We start from the raw sequence: 21,655 nt of genomic DNA, 5'->3' as shown, positions 1-21,655 counted from the left end.
CTCAGTTGTGTCTGACTCTTTGCGATCCCATAGACTATAACTATAGCCTGCCAGGCTCCTCTGTCCATGGGATTCTCCAGGCAAGAATACTGGAGTGGGTTGCCATTCCATTCTCCAGGGATCTTCCTGACCAGGAATTGAACCCTGGTCTCCCACCTTGCAGGCAGATTCTTTACCATCTGAGCTATCAGGGAAGCCCATATACGGAGAAGAACATAAAAAGAAAACTATGTGAGTGAGTAAAAGGTAACTGGAAGCTGAGCATCATGTGACTTCCTCAGCACCACCTTGAGGCTGGAATGGTTAATGACAGGAAAAGGTCATAAGAGGAGGACGAGAACTTTGTAGAGAAGGGCTAAGTGGAGACTGGTATGCTAGGGCTTCTGCAGATTGGCAGTTTTCCCTCCTAGTCTAAATCAGCACCAGCACGCTCAGTGGGTGCATCTCCAAACAATGCGACTTCTTTTACCTGGGGCATCCCTGCCTGGAGGAACCTAGGACTGAAGAACAAGGAACTCACTCTCTCTGCAAGCTGCTGGTGGGGGTGAGCAATGGCTGAGGATGCCCTGAGAATAGGATGGGTGGGACTAGGAGTCAACCAGTTTAAGAACTGGCAGCATGGTTAAGGCACAAGATCCAAGGAGGCAATTAAGAGTACAGGATGCTACAGGAAGTATCCAAGACACACTGGTCATGGTCTAAGAAATGGATAAAAACAAAGCAAAACCAAAAGGGGCTGTTAGTATAGGAGGAGGTTTAGGGAAATGGGAGATTAAATATGCAAATCAGTAATGGCCAGTCCACATATATATATGTGTGTGTGTGTGTGTGTGTGTGTGTCTATGGTAGAACTCTGACCTCATAACCTGCAGCTTGCTGCCCAGGAAACCAACTTCTTATCTATAATAACCAGCCCAGAAAGTCAGCCTGCTCTAAGTCCGACTTGTAGGAAGGAGGATTGCTATCTCTAATAATAATCCAGGAAACTAAACAATAACTTCTGAAATCAAGATAACCATAACTTAATTAATAACTGCCATCTTCCCTTATTTTTGTCCCTGCTTCCAATTTAGAACCAACTGGAGAAGACAAATATGTACCCCTAACCCATCACGTAGGATGCCCGCTTCTAGCTAGCCTGCCTCCAGCTCCCCCAGGCCAACAGCGCAAACCACTATGAAGCTTTCCCCCTCCGCTGCCTGCTTCTGAGTTTCTGCTAAAACACAGGTGACTCAGGTGAACTTCCTTCCATAGCAAGCTCTGAATCCATAGCTCTGTCCTCATGTTCACGTCATTCATTCTCAAATTCTCTTTGTTTACATCCACAGAATCAAAGACTACTAAAATCAAGATAAAGAGTGGATTCAGGATGAGTGTGAAGCGGGGAGGGAATAGGAAGCTAGTTGCAAATAGAGAAGGGGAATTCTGTATGCTTAGGAAGGGACAGGGAGATGGCTGACATTTATATATTGCTTGTTATGAGTTTCCTGTGGCTTGGTTGTAGATTTATACAATTTACTGAAGCCTCATAAAAACTTGTGAGAGAGATTTTGTTTAATCTACCATTTAAAGGGAAATAAAACTAAAACAGTTTTCATAACCCATCAGGAGTGGAGTGGCATCCAAAGCCAGGTTTCCTCTTTGCACTCTGCCACTCTCCTAAACCTCCTCTAACTTTCCCACTGCACTTCTGACCACAATCGCCATGACTGTCTCATGAACTATGCTTCGACTCCTTATTCAGTCCTTTGTTGCTCTGCAAAAAGGTGAATAACATAAATTACATATCTTGCCCAAGATAACACAGTGAGTAAGTGGTAGAATGTAAATTTGAATCCAAGTCTTTCAAATTTTGAAGTCCATGGTCTTTCACTACATTAGGCTACCTGGGAGGTGGAGTAGTTTGCTGGCAGGTACAAAGGTGAAGTGGGTACTAAATTTATTGACTTGAAGTGGTTAAACACAGTTAAGGCCAGAGTACTGAAAATAAATTTTACAGTTACTAACGGTGATGGCAAGAGATGGGACTGGTGGTTAGAAGGCCTATTGCTTTTTAGTTACTCGGTCATGTCCAGCTATTTTGGGACCCCATGGACTGTAGCCTGCCAGGCTCTTCTGTCCGTGGGATTTCCTAGGCAAGAATACTAGAGTGGATTGCCATTTGATTCTTCAGGGGATCTTCCTGATCCAGGGATCAAACCCGCATCTCCTGTCTTGCAGGCGGTTTCTTCACTGCTGAGCCACCATCCCAGCCTAGAAGGTCTGTTAGCCAGGCACAAAAGGAGGGAGGGAGTCCTGGAAGTTAGAAGGTAATGTTGCCCACAGTGATAAGGAGATAGTGACTGACATAAGAAAAGGTCATCAAATTAAAACGAGAATGATTGATGGTGGGGAAACGGTCTGTCCCACTGGAGACTGGGACTGGATTGGTGTGTAAGAAATTGCAGTTGCCTTGCCTCCACCCTGTGCTCTGGAGAGAGGAGAAAAAGCAGAAGCTTCTCTGGATGAGGACAGGAGGAAGCCAGATATGACTAAGGAAGATATACAAAAGTGACAAGGCTGACAATGCAGGAGAAAAGAAATACAAGACACAGGAGAAGAGACTGTAGAAGAAAGGAAGACCTGGAGGGGCTGCAAGTTCTGGCAAAGAGTTGCAGGGCTTCCCAGGTGGCCCTAGTGGTAAAGAACATGCCTGCCACTGCAGGAGATATAAGAGGCTTGGGTTTGATACCTGGGTTGGGAAGATCCCCTAGAGAAGGAAATGGCAACCCACTCCAGTATTCTTGCCTGGAGAATCCCACGGACAGAGGAGCCTGGTGGGCTATACTCCAGAGGGCTAAAAAGAATCGGACATGACTGAAGTAATTTAGCACATGCAACCTAGTGATCAAGGCAATAATTGCAACTACCCAAGGAAAAGAAAGCAGGAAAATGGTTGGTAATTGGAAGAATACATTCTAGATGGAGGCAGAAGCAATATTGAGTCATCAGGATTTAGTTACTGATTAAGATGGAAGAAATAGCCAGGTCAAATTCCAATTGTATGAGTTGAAAATTAAAATTAGATTAAATTTTATAATAGATTCCTCCAAGTTAAAATAGGCATAATTTGAAGGCTTCCCCTTTTTTTTTTGTAAAAAAAAAACACATACCTGGTAACATTTGTTAAAAGGTCCTGGGTATTTTGTCTTAAGGAAGTCATTACAGTTTGACCTTTACAAAGTTGCCCTCTAGATTCTGGAGTTTGCCATTTAAAGTACTCAGCAGTCTTCATCACAGGTGAGCTGAGAGAGGCGGCTGAGCCGCCCCAGTGAATAAGCATGAGTCACTGGCCCCTGCCCACAGTATGCTTATATGTGTCATATGACAGGGTTAGCACAAGACAGTGATGCAGACAGAGTTTCCAGGAGGAAGATAATGATGATCTATTGCTTTTCTATTTCTTTCCTGATAATCCCAAGATAATTTTCCTCCCAAATTCAGTCTGGGAAGTAACCATATTTAGGAACACCTATCTAGCATGAAGGAATAACCTAAAATGTATACTGATTTCTCTCTTGTACCCTTGTTCTACACAGTACTGTTGCCTGGTAATTATAATGTATCATGGGTTAAAAAGAACCCCCAAATTTCTATTGTCTTATCCAGATTTTTTTTGTCGGACATTCAACCCTCAAGACAAAATATCTAGGACAAAAACTTACATATACATTACTAGGCTGTGGTTGATTTTAAGCTAGAAAAGAGGGGTACTTTGACTAATGCTTTTCAAAGGAAAAAAATAATATTTAAAATTCATTATAAGCACTAATTCATAATAACCATGTAATTTTATGGCCTCACTTCGACTCTGCAGCACACAAACATGAAAATAAACCTCTTGTTTCTCTGTCCCTTCTTGGTACATTTTTACATCCTCCTACGAACCTCAAAAAACAAAGTAGTACCTAGGGGGGAGTTGGATGAGGAGATTTATGAGGATAAAACCATGCTGTGATGGCTCTGCAGTCAGAAGGGACCCTAGGGAAATGTTATTTAGTGTACCTGAAGAAAAATAATACAGATATGTAACAGGAAAGCTGTTGTAATTTCTGGATGAAAAATAAACTATGTGCTAAACTGGGACAGACTGAGGAGGTGCATGTCTTCTCATCGATACACTTATTTATTTCAGCCCTAATTTTAAGTTGGAATTTTCCCTGAGATGTGTGTTTAACTTCTGATCGACAACAACTAGCATGGTGTCCTCAGTCTGTTGAGGCTTTCATTACTGCCGAGCTTATGATGGAACAAATCAAAATCTCATACACAGAGGTCTCCAGAAATGCCGATTGTTGCAAAATTTCATTTTTTTGTCAACCACACTTCTGTACAGAATATGCCCAAACTGTAAAGTGAATTAAATCATGACTCATTTTTAGTCCCTTAGTCTAAATAAACATAAAATCACCAGTGGACAGTGACTCATGCTTAACCCAATAGGCAGTTAGGTGCTCACGTGTGTTTATGACATTTTTCTCTCACTGTCCAAGACCCCCTCTGACTTTCTAACCCACTCCCTAAAAGAGAATTTTTAAATTTCTGTTTGTTACCTCTTACCGACATTTATTTTGACAATTTTTTTCTGACAGTCCATCTTCATCCTCTCCCATGATATCCACAGCTGAAAATATCAATGCAACGAGAATGGCAAAGCAGCACACCAGCGCAAAGATCACGATGCACTTCTGCTGGGACTGCAAGAGAGAAAGAAGATAAAGAAAAGTAAGTGAAGCAGCTTTGGCTTAGAAACTTCAAGCTGTGACAGCTTTTTTAAAAGTTCCATGCAAAACCCTTTGGGGAAGAGTTAGTTTTGTTACTGCCAGAGAAGCACTACTCTCTGGATGAAATGTCTAAGACCTTTATACTTATTCCTTAACACAGCTTTCAAACCCTTGCTAAATATGTTAGAATCTATTAAATAATTCAGGTGCTACATCAAGACTTCCAAATGAATTTGCACTTTTTCTTTCTAATCAAAAGTAGTCCAGAAAAGATGACTATAAGACCCATTACTGCAAATTAAAAATGAAACACAAGGTGGCTCAATAATTATTCTCTGTTCCCTGTTATCACCACTATGCAAACTGCATTTAAACTTTGTATCTTCTTGCTTTTCCCATCTCATCTTCCTCTTAAACCTTTATGGTGTGATGACTTCAGGAAAGATGCCCTTGGTGGTCAGGATCAATCCTGCACTTTGACCAGAAAACTGCATCTATCAGATGCCAGCATCATGGGTCATTAAGAGACATCATGCATTTCAAAACACTGAATAAAATCTTAACCAACGTTCATGGTGTTGATAGGATTTTCACTTAGAAACCCAAGCCCAAGTTTCAGGTGTTAAAATAAATCATGTCCTTATCTTTAGACCCAAGTGTTATAATGTTATCTCTATGTCCAGGGGCTCATGGTCAAAGGTAGCAGAAAATCAGGCTATGTTACTAGGCAAAAGCCATGACCACTGGGACAAATAATTTTGCCTACATTCTTTTTATTAAATAAATTGAGATGGGGAGAAGAGAAGAAAGAACAATTTTTAAAAATGTTTTTGCAGCTTCTAGGGAGTATTTTCAGAAGGAGCAAGAGTAACCTTTGACCAGGCAGCCAGGAGCACTCTCTTAGCAATGGGACACATATGTGCACAGATATGCATGTACATGCACATAGATTTCAGAGCTTTGGTGACACCAGCTGGCTTTGTTTCCTCCTACCACTCTCCTGCCCTTCATCCCTGCAGCCACATGGTCTCCAAAGAATCATGGAATCTTCTAAAGTACAGTGTCCAGTTTGTCCAGGGGCAGCCTCAGGTTACAGATTACACAGAAAGATATAGTCTGGAAATAATTTTGTTTCTGCGACCAGGCACTATCAGTTCAAATGGTTGTTTCTTTCTAGTGTTTTCTAACCCTCCCTCAGGTCTCATCTCACAGAAGAACCTGTTCCAAGTCCACTCGTGCCTGTCATTATGTTCTTCTCCTACTGCACACTCAGGGATAAAGTGAGAGAAAACACAAGTAAGATATACCATTGTTCTTTAACCACATGTTCTGGGTATCTCTAGGGCATCTACAAGCAACAAGCAAACAACCTAACAAATAGAAGGTGCTCAAGAGGTAGTTACTGTATAAACAAATACAGAGTGGATGAATGAAATGAAAATCACCATGCAATGGAGAGCAACATGAGGTATTTCTTCCAGTGACCTTCCTGAAACAAAATTGGTTCATTTCCACATTTTGGTGACTGTAAATCTTGCAGCTCATTCTTTTTCACATTGTTTGGGATTTAGAGGCAAATCTATGGGCCAAACTTATCAACTCTGCAAAATTCTGCAGAATAGATTATGCATTCATCTTGCTCCTTTATACTTGGCATTCATCCTTGAATCTTCACTAATTTTAAAGAACCAGCGCTGTAAACTTGTTGAAGGCTCAGACTTTAGAAAAAGATTGCTTGGACTCTGCCACTTAACAGTTGTATGCCCTTGGGCAAGTATTTAGCCTTTATGCTTTAGATTCTTTGTCTGTAAAATGGGCATAATAATAACAACTGCCTTATAGGATTGTTATTAAAAATTAAATTAAATAAGATAATTTATGCAAGTACTTAGAACAGCGCTCCCAAAATAAAGAGCACTAAATGAGTGCCATTGTTAGTATATTGTACCATATGCATCTCTGTAAGTTGTCTCAAATATTTTGGGGAAACAAGGTAAAGATACAAATAAACCGAAACATATAACAAAAAATGCAAGTAGGTCTAGAGAAAGGCTGAGAGATAGATAGAGACAGAGAAGAACAGGAAGAAATAAGACAAAAACAGAGAAAAGAAATGTGAGCTGGAAGTTTTCTAGGATAAAATTAAGAAACTGATCTAGATCAGTATTCACAATTCAAAACTCAGCATTTCTCAAACTTAAGCATGCATCTAAATTACCTGGAGAGCTTATTAAAACATTCATTGATGAGTCCCACTTCCAGAGTTTTTGATTCATTAGGTCTGGGGTGGGGTCCACGAACATGCATTTATAACAATTTCCCATGGGGATGTTGATGATCCCAGCCCAGGTGCCATACTTTGATGTATCAAAGTGTCATCTCTACTAAATACTGCTTAATATATATTCAATATTCAAATCCACCTGCCTACAGTATTTTATTTTCAAACATTAAAGGGATCATGATAAATACACCCTACTAATCCAAATGTAAATCTTGTAATTTGTTTTTCTTTGTGAAGGTTTAAAAAATTATTTAAACAATAATTTTTTTAACTTTTTGAATAAATTTTCTTCTGCTCTTTACTTGATATTTTAATGATACTCATCATTTGTATAATCAGAAAATGTTTGCTGTTAGCTACTTCATATTAAAAAGAAAATAAATCACTGAGATATAACTGTCATCAACATTTTCTTCTGGTTCTTTCCTGTATCACATCTACCTATATAGAAATTTGATAATATTTATAGCATTCTTTATACAGTTTTGCATCCTGCTTTTTGTACAACATCATGTTTTACTATATTAAATATTCTTTTAAAACATAGTTTTAAGTTGTTGTGTAGTGTTTCACTGCATGAAAAATAATTCTCTCCTTTGCTCACAAATCTTTCCTTCAAAGCCACTAATTCTATGACAGAAATAAAGATTAAACATTTCCCCCATTTTATTCATTTCTCTATAAATTACAAATAGAAACAAACAAAAAACTTTTAGAGATTTAAAATAATATAATGATATTCACATTAATTTAATACAGAAAAGCCTCTAACCCAGGATAATACAATTAAATATTTTCTCAGAATCCCAGAGATAGCAGCATGTCAGTTGTGGGTACTGTATGCAGGTCAAGAAGCAACAGTCAGAACCAGACATAGAACAATGAACTGGTTCAAAATTCAGAAAGGAGTATGTCAAGGCTGTATATTTGTCACCCTGCTTATTTAACTTATATGCAGAATACATCATGTGAAATGCTGGGCTGGATGAATCACAAGCTGGAATCAAGATTGCTGGGATAAATATCAATAACTTCAGGTATGCAGATGACACCGCCCTAATAGCAGAAGGTAAAGAGGAACTAAACAGATTTTTGATGAAAGTGAAAGAGGAGAGTGAAAAAGTTGGCTTAAAGCTCAGCATTCAGAAAACTAAGATCATGGCACCTGGTCCCATCACTTCATGGCAAACAGATGGGGGGAAAAAGAAAACAGTGGCAGATTTTATTTTCTTGGGCTCCAAAATCACTATGGACTGGTGACTGCACCCATGAAATTAAAAGATGTTTGCTCCTTGGAAAAAAGACCATGACAAATCTAGACAGCATATTCAAAAGCATAGACACTTTCCTGACAAAGGTCCATATAATCAAAGCTATGGTTTTTCCAGTGTTCATGTATGGATGTGAGAGTTGGGCCATGAAGACTGAGTGCCAAAAAATTGATGCTTTTGAACTGTGGTGTTGGAGAAGACTCTTGAGTCCCTTGCACAGTAAGGAGATCAAACCAGTCAATCCTAAAGGAAATCAACCCTGAATACTCATTGCAAGTACTAATGCTGAAGCTCCAATAATTTGGCCACCTGATGTGAAGAGCCTACTCATTGGAAAAGACCCTGATGCTGGGAAAGATTGAAGGCAGAAGGAGAAGGGGATGACAGAAGATGAGATGGTTGAATGGCAGCACCGACTCAATGGACATGAGTTTGAGCAAACTTCGGGAGATAGTGAAGGACAGGGAAGTCTGGCGTGCTGCAGTTCATGGGGTCACAGAGTTGGACATAACTTAGCAACTGAACAACAGCAACAAAGTCTTAAATAATCTAAATTTCTACCTTAAGAATGTAGATTTAAAAAAAAAAAGCAAGATAAACTGAAAATAGAGAAATGGAAATAATACAGACCAGAATTCATTTAAAGAGAAAATAAAAAATACCAAGAAGATTTAACAATGAAACAAAAGCCTGGTTCTTTTGGAAAATCAACAAAATTGATACATTTTCAGCTATACAAACATGAAAAAAGAAAAGGAGACATAAATTGAAAATAGCTCTATAAAGTCACATAAAATGAACCAAAAAGAGGGTAATATTATGAATAAGTTGAAATTAATCAGTGTAGATAAAATGGACAACTTTTGCAAGATAAAATTACTAAACCTCACTCAACAAGAAACAGGTAAACTTAATACCCTTATATCAATTAAAGGAAATGAGTTTTTAAATTTAAAACATTCACACAGAGGAAACTCCAAGTTTAGGTGGTATCATTTTAGAAATCAGTTCAGTTCAGTTCAGTGGCTCAGTTGTGTCCGACTCTTTGCAACCCCATGGACTGCAGCATGCCAGGCGTCCCTGTCCATCACCAATCCTGGAGCTTACTCAAACTTATGTCCATTGAGTCAGTGATGCCATCCAACCATCTCATCCTCCGTCATCCCCTTCTCCTCCTGCCCTCAATCTTTCCCAGCATCAGGGCCTTTTCCAGAGAGTCAGTTCTTTGCATCAGGTGGCCAAAGTATGGAGTTTCAGCTTCAGCATTAGTCCTTCCAATGAATATTCAGGACTGATTTCCTTTAGGATAGACTGATTGGATTTCCTTGCAGTCCAAGGAACTCTCAAGAGTCTTCTCCAACACCACAGTTCAAAAACGTCAATTCTTCAGCTCTCAGCTTTCTTTATAGTCCAACTCTCACATCCATACATGAACACTGGAAAAACCATAGCTTTAACTAGATGGATCTTTGTCAGCAAAGTAATGTCTCTGCTTTTTGATATGCTGTCTAGGTTGGTCATAGCTTTTCTTCCAAGGAGCAACTGTCTTTTAATTTCATGGCTGCAATCACCATCTGCTGTGATTTTGGAGTCCCCTCAGATAAACTGTCTCACTATTTCCATTGTTTCCCCATGTATTTGCCATGAAGTGATGGGACCAGATGTCATGATCTCAGCTTTCTGAATGTTGAGCTTTAAGCCAACTTTTTCACTCTCTTTCACTTTCATCAAGAGGCTCTTTAGTTCCTCTTCACTTTCTGCCGTAAGAGTGGTATCATCTGCATATCTGAGGTTATTGATATTTGTCCTTGCAATCTTGATTCCAGCTTGTGCTTTGTCCAGCCCAGCATTTCTCATGATGTACTCTGCATATAAGTTAAATAAGTAGGGTGACAATATAGCTTTGATGTACTCCTTTCCCTATTTGGAACCAGTCTGTTGTTCCATGTCCAGTTCTAACTATTGCTTCTTGGCCTGCATACAGATTTCTCCGGAGGCAGGTCAGCTGGTCTCGTATTCCCATCTCTTGAAGAATTTTCCACAGTTTGTTGTGATCCACACAGTCAAAGGTTTTGGCATAGTCAATAAAGCAGAAGTAGATGTTTTTCTGGAACTCTCTTGCTTTTTTGCAGAGAAGGCACTGGCAACCCACTGCAGTACTCTTGCCTGGACAATCCCATTGAGCGGAGGAGCCTGGTAGGCTGCAGTCCAAGGGGTCGCTAAGACTGAGCGTCTTCACTTTCACTTTTCACTTTCATGAATTACAGAAGGAAATAGCAACCCACTCCAGCATCTTTGCCTGGAGAATCCCAGGGACGGGGGAACCTGGTAGGCTGCAGTCTATGGGGTCACACAGAGTCAGACACAACTGAAGCGACTTAGCAGCAGCAGCTTGCTTTTTTGATGATCCAATGGATGTTGGCAATTTGATCTTGGTTCCTCTGCCTTTTCTAAGTCCAGATTGAACATCTGGAAGCTCATGGTTCACATACTCTTGAAGCCTGGCTTGGAGAATTTTGAGCATTACTTTACTAGCGTGTGAGATGAGTGCAATTGTGTGATAGTTTCAGCATTCTTTGGCATTGCCTTTCTTTGGGATTGGAATGAAAACTGACCTTTTTCAGTCCTGTGACCACTGCTGAGTTTTCCAAATTTGCTGGTATATTGAGTGCAGCACTTTCACAGCATCATCTTTTAGGATTTGAAATAGCTCAACTGGAATTCCATCACCTCCACTAGCTTTGTTCGTAGTGATGCTTCCTAAGGCCCACTTGACTTCACATTCCAGGATGTCTGGCTCTAGGTGAGTGATCACACCATCATGATTATCTGGGTGGTGAAGATCTTTTTTGTAGAGTTCTTCTGTGTATTCTTACCATCTCTTCTTAATATCTTCTGCTTCTGTTAAGTCCATACCATTTCTGTCCTTTATTGAGCCCATCTTTGCATGAAATGTTCCCTTGGTATATCTAATTTTCTTGAAGAGATCTCTAGTCTTTCCCATTCTATGGTTTTCCTCTATTTCTCTGCATTGATTTTAGAAATAAACATTATCAGTTCCATAAAATTTTTTCCAGAAAATGGAAGAGAGGGGAAATCTTCCCAACACATTCTGAGGTGACTGTTACCCTGATAGAAAAACCAAACACTTATTAAAAAACTTTTCTCATCCTATTGTTTAATGATGCACTGCCTAGAAAACCAAGACACTACAGTCATATTGCAACATTTATTTAATGTCTACCCCACTCAAAAGGAGCACAAGGAGGGATCTGCAATGGCCATAACCTCAACAGGGAACAGAATTTCTCAATTTTCTTCAGAATTCTTACAACAATTGCAGAAGATCTTATCCATCTGAGCACACCTTGAACTGAAAGACAAAACACCAGCTACACAGTCTGTCCTTTTTTTTTTTTTAAATGCCTACTACAGTTCTCCCAATGGTACTTAAGGATGTCCCTCTTTTAGGAAATCTTCACTCTTTTTACCAGACCAATAATGAAAATTATTTCTACAGTAACATAAAGGCTTATATCTTTTCCCTTTCAAGGACACACAAATTCATTATCTAATCATGCATTAATTTTCTACCTTTTGGTCTCTTTCACTAAGTTGAGCTCTTTGAGTTCTACAATCTTGCCTACATCTATATGCATGGCAGACATGATCGATAAACATTTGTTGAATGAGCGATGAATAAATAATATGGGGAAAGGGCTAAAAAATAAAAATGGTGATTGTTGTTTTCTATAACCCTGTTTATTTATTATTTCTACACTTTCCGTGGATTCCCATAACAGGAGAACTTCTATTTGTAAAATTGAACATGAAAAAAATTAAAGAGATCAAAATTAGCTAACACAAAGGATAACAATGTAGTAGAGATGGTATCTTTTCCAAAATACCAGGACAGAAAACAAAAGCTCAAGTTTGAATCAACATGTTAACTGAGCAGAAGAACCTACTCCCAGTATTATACTAAATCATCAGAGATGAAGAACAGATATAATAATGATAATGATAATTTTTTAATAGTGTTTGACAACTAAAAGTTACCATCCATGGACAAGAAATTTTGAAGATTTACTGTAAATTAGATTCATCAAGGAGATCAAAGCCCAAGACACACATGTATAAAAACATGGTAAGTTGCTTCAGTCGTGTCTGACTTTTGTGCAACCCTAAGGACTATAACCCACCTTCCTCCTCTGTCCATGGGATTCTCCAGGCAAGAATACTGGAGTGGGTTGCCATTTCCTACTCCAGGGGATCTTCCTCACCCAGGGATTGAACCCATGTCTGTTACTTCTCCTGCCTTGACAAGTGGGTTCTTTCCCACTAGTGCCACCTGGGAATCCCCAAGACACACATAGGAAAGCACAAACAGCTATAAAGGAGAGCTCTAAGTGTAGAGGTGATAGAAGAAACTGGAAGGAACTTTGCAATGACAGACACTATACAGGCACACCTCAGAGACATTGCAGGCTTGGTTCAGACCACTGCAATAAAGTAAGTATCATAATAAAGTGAGCCACAAATATTTCAGTTTTCCAGTACTTATAAATTTATGTTTACACCATACTGAAGTCTGTTAAGTGTAAAATAGCATTATGTCTACAAAAACAATGCACATATCTTCAGTAAAAATGCTTTATTACCAAAAGTGCTAACCATCATCTGAGCTTTCAGTGAGTCATCATATTTTTGCTGGTGGAGGGTGTTGCCTTGATGTTGATGACTGCTGGCTGAGCAGGGTGGTAGTTGCAGAAGAACAGGGTGACTGCAGCAATTTCTTAAAATAAGACAACAGTGTAGTTTGCCACATCAATTGAGTCTTCCTTTCATGAGTGATTTCTCTGTAACATGCAATGGCAATGTTATCTTTTACCCACCATAGAACTTCTTTCAGAATTGTAGTCAGTGTTCTCAACCACTGCTGTGGCTTAATCAACTAAATTTATGTAATAATCTCAATCTTTGGTTGCCATTTCAACAGTCTTCACAGCCTCTTCACCAGGAGTAGATTCCATCCCAAGAAACCACTTTCTGTGCTCATTCATAAAAAGCAACTCCCCATCTGTTCAAGTTTGACCATTGCAGTAATTCAGTCACACTTTCAGACTCTACTTCCAATTCTAGTTACTTCCTTCAGTGAAGTCTTGAAACCCTCAAAGTACACTTAAAATGGTCAGTAACTCATGTTGTAAACAGATTTGATATCATCCAGACTCAGTTGTTCCATTCATAGAGCACAGGCAGAGTAAATTTAATGTAATTCTTAAGGGCCCTGGGATTTTTGAAATGACAAATGAGCACTGGCTTCAACTTAAAGTCACTGGCTGCCCCTAACAAGAGAGTCAGCCTATGTTTTGAAGTTTTGAAGTCAGGCATTGACTTTCCTTCATAGCTATAAGGGCTTCCCTTGTGGCTCAGCTGGTAAGGAATCCGCCTACAATGCAGGAGACCTGGGTTTGATCCCTGGGTTGGGAACATCCCCAGAAGAAGGGAAAGGCTACGCACTCCAGTATTCTGGCCTGGAGAATTCCATGGACTGAGTCAGAAATGACTGAGTGACTTTCACTTTTTCACTATAGCGATGAAAGTCCTAGACGGCATCTTCTTCGAATATAAGGTTGTTTTGTCCACACTGATATGTCTTTCAATGTATCATAGTAAGCCCAAGTCCTTTTTGCTTACTGTGATTGAAGATTTTTTTCTGAAGTCAGTTGGTTAAGACTGCTTCATATTTCTCACATAAATTATTTTTTTCCCAATCACAGTAAAGGTTGATATGTCATCCAACTGGGGGCAAAAGAAAAAAATCTGTCAATTCATATAGCCACCTGCATTAATTATCTTGGCCAGATCTTCTGGATAACTTCTTGCAGCTTCGACATTAGCACTAGCTGCCTCATCTGGCACTTCTGTTACAGAGACATCTTCCTTCCTTTAAGTTCATGAACGAACCTCTGATAAAACTTTTCTTCTGAAATTTCCTCATCTTTCTCAGCCTTCATAGAATTGAATATGCAACGTAAAAGTTGCATCTTCCTATACACAGAAAAGTGCTAAATTAATTAACTCTGCACTTAATGACCTCATACTTGCAGTCTGTAGGTCTGTATTGTGAAGGATGGGCAAAGAAGTATAATATAATATGATCTATACCTCTATAGGGCTGGGGAGAGAGATGTGACTGTGATCCATTTCATGGAAGAGTTCCATCTGAGCAGGCCAACTCTGTTGCCTCCCACCTTCTCTTCTATGCACATCTAATTTCTGGAATACAGAATTAGGGATTTCCTCTATACTCATCATGAAGAGAAACAAGATATTTTGAATATTAGTGAATGAACAAGAATGCTTTATATAAGTCCATAAGAAGCAGCCAATATTTAATGGCTGAAATGTTATACTTTCATCTTCTCTGTGCCCCCATTTCCATTATAGATAAAGTTAAACAAAAAGTAACAACAAATTGACAGCCGGTCTCTGAAAAGTTGAGGGCTTATTCCTCAAAAGTTGTGTATTCTACACTCTGCTTTTAACGAGCTGAGAAAAAGCTCTGAATCTTTCCATATATCAAAGTAAGTCCAAGTGCTTTCAACTTACAGTGAAAGTCAGTTGGTTAAGACTGTTTTATGTTTCTTATATAAATTACTTCCTGATCACAGTGAAGTTTGATATTTTACCCAATTGGAGGCAAAAGAAAAAACATTGCTGACAAAACTCAACAATCTTTATTTTAAACTAATTAAAATGCAAAGAAAAGCAAGGACGGACCTCGGGTTTAACAGTGAAGTGAGCAAAAAAGCAAATTTTATCTTTCATCCCCTGTGTGCCGTTTCCTCTTATGTGAAAAAGGAACACACGCCCCACGTTATAAGAGGGTGTGTTCAGGGAAGCTTGGAGTTGGAGTAGGACGGGACTAAAGCCGCCTAATATTAATTTCCCACTCAGTGCAGGGGTCTCATTGGAAACAACACAACACCATCCTTCTCTGCTAAGACACTTCTAGCTACCAGTCTCCTTACTTAATGAGTCAGAACTAATTTTTGAAAGTTCTTATTGACATACGAAGACATTCAGTGAATAGAAGCATATCTTGGATCGCCATGACTAATGCTTACCCAGATGGCCCCTTCCCCTCTTACTTCTTCCTAACTCTCTTCGCCTCTTTTCCTGCTCCTCCCCTCCTCATCCCCTTCGTGTCCCTCCTTAGTCTCTCTCTTTTCGGACTTCCTTCTCTCCTTTATCTCCTCACTGCTTTCCATCTCTGCCACTGTTCTTACTCTCTTTCAAAACTTCTAATCCCCTGCCCCCAAACATCCCAGTTTCCTCCTGTTCCTCAATCCACTCTGGAGCTTCTGCGGGGTTTTCCCACAGAATTCACTCTCCTCCCACCCTGATTACCAGGAAGGAGTCCTGAAAAAAATACAAATAATAATATCCAGTGGATAAAGAAATGTAATTTTGTAATATAGACAAGTCAGGTCATTAAGAGTAGAAGGGAGAAGGGAAGAGGTAAATATTTTAGTACATACTTTAACAGATTTCAGCAGAATTCAAATCTTGTTTAATTAACAGCACTGGAGGAAAAATGTTTTCTATTGCTTTTACATATACCAACCTGTCCCTCTCTCTGAACCATTAATTTATCAACTTTCTTTTTCAAAGACTTAGGAAGAAGTCCATCACAAGCCACACATGCAGGCATAGCTACTTTCATATACCTAGCAGGATAATCTATAAGAACATTGCTTTGTGAAGCCAGGGAGAATGTAGCAAATATCTGAACAAAGCACCATACTGAGCCACGGAACAATCACTTTCTGCAGAGAGTGTCATGGACTGTGGTCTCAGGCTGAAAGGAAGCTGAGCTGAGTTGCTGTCAAGCTATACATAAATCTTCCTTTGGTTTAGCCATTCATAGCAATTGCTCTTCAAGCTTTCATGCCTTCCTACCACAACATATTTATCACTCCCGCAAAAGCAAAACAAAACACCTTACGAATTCAGAAGCCACAAAATAAATTTATTAGAAGATCATAAGAGAACCTACTGTACAGCAGAGGGAACTCTACTCAATTCTGTGATGACTTAAATGGGAAGGAAATTTTAAAAAGAGAGAGGATATATGTATACATTGGAAGGAAATGGCAACCCCTCCAGTATTCTTGCCTGGAAAATTCCATGGACAGAGGAGCCTGGCAAGCTACAGTCCATGGAGTCGCAAAGAGTCAGCCACGACTGAGCAACTGAGCACATGTGTATAAATAGAGCTGATTCACTTCACTATACAGTAGAAACTAATATGACATTGTAAAGTAACTATACTCTTAATAAGGATTACTTTTAAAAAAGAAGATCAAGGAACTGGGAAGAGAAAAAGAGTAAGTATGGTTTTCACGTTCTTTCTTTTCTTCCTTGGAGCAATGTTCCATCAATCTCTCCTTTTATCACAAAGGCTAATGTGGGTTCTACTTCCTCATCAAGGTTCCATATACATGGACAGGGATAACTAGCACCAATTACATATGGCTTTAGAGTTTACAAAGCCGTTAACGTGTACAAGTCTGTCATTCCCTGCTTCTCCTTTCCTGATCTTCTCTCTTTGAGTCAAGATCCCCGAGCTGCCAAAGCCTACCTTCAGAGTCTTCAGGCAGTGGAATCAGGCTAGATGTTTGTTTAGGGCTGTTTCTGGGCAGAGAATGGTCAGGAGTGATGAATCCAAGCCCTAGGAACTACGCTGTCTAGTTTTCTAAAAGGTCTAAGTAGTGTTTCTTACATTGCAAGGACATCAAATCAGGGATTTCATAGCTGCTTGCCTCACAGAGCAGAGTTTATTTTTTTATAGTAAACACAGCTTCTCCCCACAAAAGCACCAGAGAATAGCTGCCTTGCTATTCATTCTAAGCAATGGAATCTCATATTCTACATTAGGAACTTGACCCAGTCCCAGGACAACCTCATATAGGAGGCTTGAAATCCTGGGGAAATAGTGGTAGATGAATAAACAGATAACTCAACAACAACAATAAAATAAACAACTCCATTAAAAAGTGGGCAAAGGACTTGAATAGACATTTCTCTAACGAAGATGTACAAATGGTGCTAAACATCACTTTAGGGAAATGCAAATCAAAATCACAATGAGATACTACTTCATAATCATTAGGATGGCTAGTACCCAAAATACAGAAAAACAAAAAAAACAAAAACCAGTGTTTGTGAGGATGTGGAGTAATTGGAACCCTTGAGCATTGCTGGTGAGAATGTAAAATGGTGATGACCCTATGGAAAATTATCTAGCAGCTCCTCAAAAATTAACAATAGAAACACGATATGATCCAGCCATTCCACTTCTAAATGTAAAGGATGGAAAGCAGGGACTCCAACAGAGATTTATACACCCATGTTCTTAGCAGCATTATTCACAACAGACAAAAGGTAGAAACAGTCCAAATCAACAGATGAATGGATAAATAAATCATGTCTTTAGCTATATCTGTTCATTTGGATATAAGTATACAGAATGAAATATTATTCAGCCTTAAAAAGGATAGAAATTCTGATACACGTCACAACAGTGGATGAACCCTGAGAACATCATGCGAAGTGAAATAAGCTGAATACAAAAGAATACATACCATATAATTCCACCTATATGAGGTACCTAGAGTATAAAGAAGGTGGAACAGGGGTTAGAGGGAGGGAGGGATGGGGCACTATTGTTTAATGAGTACAGTTTCATTCTGCAGTATTAAAAGGGTTATATGGATGGATGGTGCTGACAGTTGTACAACAATGTGAACGTACTTAATACCACTGAATCATACACTTAAAATGGTTAAAACAGTAAACTTTATGTAATGTGTGTTATAAAGAAAAACCCAACAACCAACAACTGCTGAGTTTGGACTTTATCAGCTTTTCCTCTCTACCTAGGACTTTTTCTAAATAGTCAAAGGCTTCCTCATGGCCCCAGACTCATTCTTGGGTCATCCACACTTCAGAAACTTTCTTCCACATTCCAGGAAGTCAATACTTGCTGATTTTAGATGGCACTCTTTGCTTCTCCTGCCGAGGAGATAACTAGCTAAATCCATTAGTCCAGCCGTGGGAGATATGGGGTACAAAGCTTCCACTCCTGGTAAGAATACCAGGCACTTTTTTTGGGGGGTGAGTTTTGTATATAGTGTTCATGAGGTCACTTACATGCACAGGGTGGAGTTCCCAGGTGAAATATAACCTATACAGTCACACCTTTGGTATAGATGATGCCTATACCAAATACACTGAAACCCACCAGGGCACTTGACTGCCCATCCTTTATGAGCACAGCCTATTCCCGTCTGAATGTACCTGGTTCTAACTCCCTCTCAAATAAATCTCAGCTTGCTCCCTAATATCCAAGAACTGTACAGAAAAAACCATGTGTATGTGTTGGGGAAGGGGAGTACAACCAGCCATTGCTAAAAATATCACAGTTGAGTTACAGTTAAGCTATCTTCCTTTCTTCGTTTTCTACTTTTATGAATTTGTGTGTGTATTTTTTCAAAGTCTTAGATTAAATAGGAGCACATCTTATATTTCATACTTTTTGTAGCTCCTATTTCTTTTTCTGACAGGTCTACTTTTCAACAGTTATATTTTTCTCCCTACAGTAAGTTTAGGGAAATATATGTGCCCATCCACTTTCTACTGCCCTCTGCATCCCATGTGCATGCTAAGCTGCTCAGTCAGTCATGTCCAACTCTTTGCAACCCCATGGACTGTAGCCCACCAGGCTTCCCTGTCCATGGGATTCTCCAGGCACGAATACTGGAGTGGGTTGCCATCCACTCCTCCAGGGGATCTTCCCGACCCAGGGATTGAACCTGTGTCTCTTACTACTCCTGCGTTGGCAGGTGGGTTGTTAACCGCTAGCGCCGCCTGGGAAGCTCCTGCATCCCATACCTTTAGGCAAAATGTCATGCTTAAAGGTGAAACCCTTTGCCTGGGCCCTGTTTACTGTCTCAAACATCTGCTTTTATTTTGTTACTCAATTTACCTTTTAGCAGATCCATCTTTTCATCAATTTCCAACAAACACACAAATTAAACCACACTAATATGTTAATGGATGTTAGTAAACCTACACAATATACTTCATTTGTCACCTGTGGCTCTCATGAAGACCCTTAGGAACACTAGGGCTTTTTGGTTACTACAGTAAACCAATGGAGTGACATTTGTTGGCAAAAGATTAAAGAGAGCTAACATTTATTCAAGGTCTTCACTGCTTCAAATATGCTGCACAATGAAATGTTCATATACATATTAAGATAATATGAGACTACTAAGAAATTTCTCACTTATAGTGGGTATGCTCTCAAGCTCTGAGAGAAATATGTGCGCTTTTCCGTCTTTGGAATATTTCAGTGGAAAGGTTTATTAATCCTTTCAACAATATTGCTGAGCTGTTGCCATTCTTATTAACTAGGAAACAAGAGATGAATAATTTACCCTGGGACCAGCATTTGGTAAGTGGCAGAAAATGAATGCAAATCTAACACAGAGCTCAACAAACCACAACCAAGCAGCGACAGCCTCAGATAACAAAAAAATCTCTTCATCCCAAATATCTTTCCTGAAAATTTCTCTTTGCTTTGTCCCACCACCCCAGAGCCCCACACCTGCCTATGCATTTCCTCATCCAAGTTCTAAATTGCTCATTAGAGCTTAACTAACTGTTGAACAATTTTGATCTATAGCTCTCATGACTGAAGCAGGTTAGTTCTTTTTAAGTTTATCACTCCTGTATTCAAAATACCTCGAGGACCATGCCCTAGGAAGTCTTTTAAATCAATTCGCTTCTCCCCTTTTGCTATCTGCTATTCCACAATGCTTTCCAGTCAAAACCTTTGTGATAATCCACTTTCCATCATCACATTCATCCCAGGGCCTCTGTTCCTGCTGCTTTGGGAAAGGAACTGTATTCTGTACACCCATGGCTATGCTTTATTTCTAACACAAATCACATGCTATGACCTTGTGAAATGAGTCAAATGCTGGCTGTGTGCAAACACCTGTCTTCTTTGTTGAACTCCAGGTATATGTGAACTGAAGAATAACATTCCTCTAGAGGGTACAGTACAACCACACCCTACTTCCAGCCAAAGTTCACTGCTTCACACAAATGTGGACAGAAAGAGGAGAAAAAACGAACAAAGAGGCTTCCCTGGTGGCTCAATGGTTAAGAATGTCCACCTGCCAATGCAGGAGACACGGGTTCAGTACCCAGGCTGGGGAGGTCCCACATGCTGTGGAACAATTAAACAGGCAACAACTACTGAACCTGTTTTACAGCCTGGGAGCTGCAACTACTGAGCTCATGTGCACTAGACATGTGCTCCACAACAAGAGAAGCCACAGCAGTGAGAAGCCTGTGCACTGCAACTAGAGAGTAGCTGCTGCTCAATGCAACTAGAGGAAAGCCTATGCAGCAACAAAGACTCAGTATAGTCAAAATTAAATTTAAAAAAAGTTAAGAAAAAGAACTGAAATGAATAAGAGAGAAAAAAAAGATATTTGTCTGCTGCCAAACGTGTAAAACAGTAACAGATGATGTTCTTGGGGATCCTAAAGATGAGATGAAAAGTACATTTTCTTCTATACTGTACAATTGCTTTAAAATATACCTAGGATTCATTTTACTCAGAAGACAAGGAGACGACTGCCTTCTTAAGAGCTGGTCAGTTACAATTCCCAAGGGGAGGAGGCACGTGCTATAACATACAGCAGGGGTCTCCAACCCCTGGGCTATGGACTGGTACCAGTCACTGGCCTGTTGGGAACAGGGCCACACAGCAGAAGGTGAGCAGTGGGGCGAGCAAATGAAGCTTCACTGTATTTACAGCCACTCCCCACTGCTTGCATTACCACCTGAGCTCTGTCTCCTGTCAGATCAGTGGCAGCATGATAAATAATGTGCTTGAATTGCCCTGAAACCATCCCTGCTCCCTGGTCAATGGGAAAATTGTCTTCCAGGAAACCGGTCCCTAATGCCCAAAAGGTTGGGGATCACTGCCATATCATAGGGCCACATGGGGACACATCAGCACCAGGGTCGGTCAGGAGGCAACAGCAGTGAGAGGAAAGCTAGGATTAGATAATTAGGATTAGGTAGTTTGAATAATTCTGGTGGGCTCTGGGGTATACGGGATGGTCTCTAGTTGTCTGGTACCTGGCCCTGGGTGATTTGGGCAAGGCAAATGTTGGCTTGGTGTGTGAAAGCTAGAAAAAGGAAGTGACTGGGGATTTGGGCTTTGGACTGGTTGATTTATATATGAA

The 21,655-nt window shown here is 39.8% G+C and overlaps 1 protein-coding gene across 1 annotated transcript in view; it reads right to left on the bottom strand.

The window, feature by feature from the left end:
• Window positions 1-21,655, bottom strand: part of PLD5 (phospholipase D family member 5) — a 388,353-nt gene that overhangs the window by 206,915 nt on the left and 159,783 nt on the right. Inside the window, exon 2 of the mRNA XM_061161209.1 lies at window positions 4,600-4,736. Coding sequence (XP_061017192.1) covers window positions 4,600-4,736 — 137 coding nt within the window. The remainder of the gene's footprint in view (window positions 1-4,599; window positions 4,737-21,655) is intronic.

Source organism: Dama dama, chromosome 14 (assembly GCF_033118175.1).
Source record: "Dama dama isolate Ldn47 chromosome 14, ASM3311817v1, whole genome shotgun sequence".
Taxonomy (NCBI): Eukaryota; Metazoa; Chordata; class Mammalia; order Artiodactyla; family Cervidae; genus Dama; species Dama dama.
Note: the sequence above shows the minus strand (reverse complement) of the source record. Positions and strands in the feature narration are given on the sequence as shown.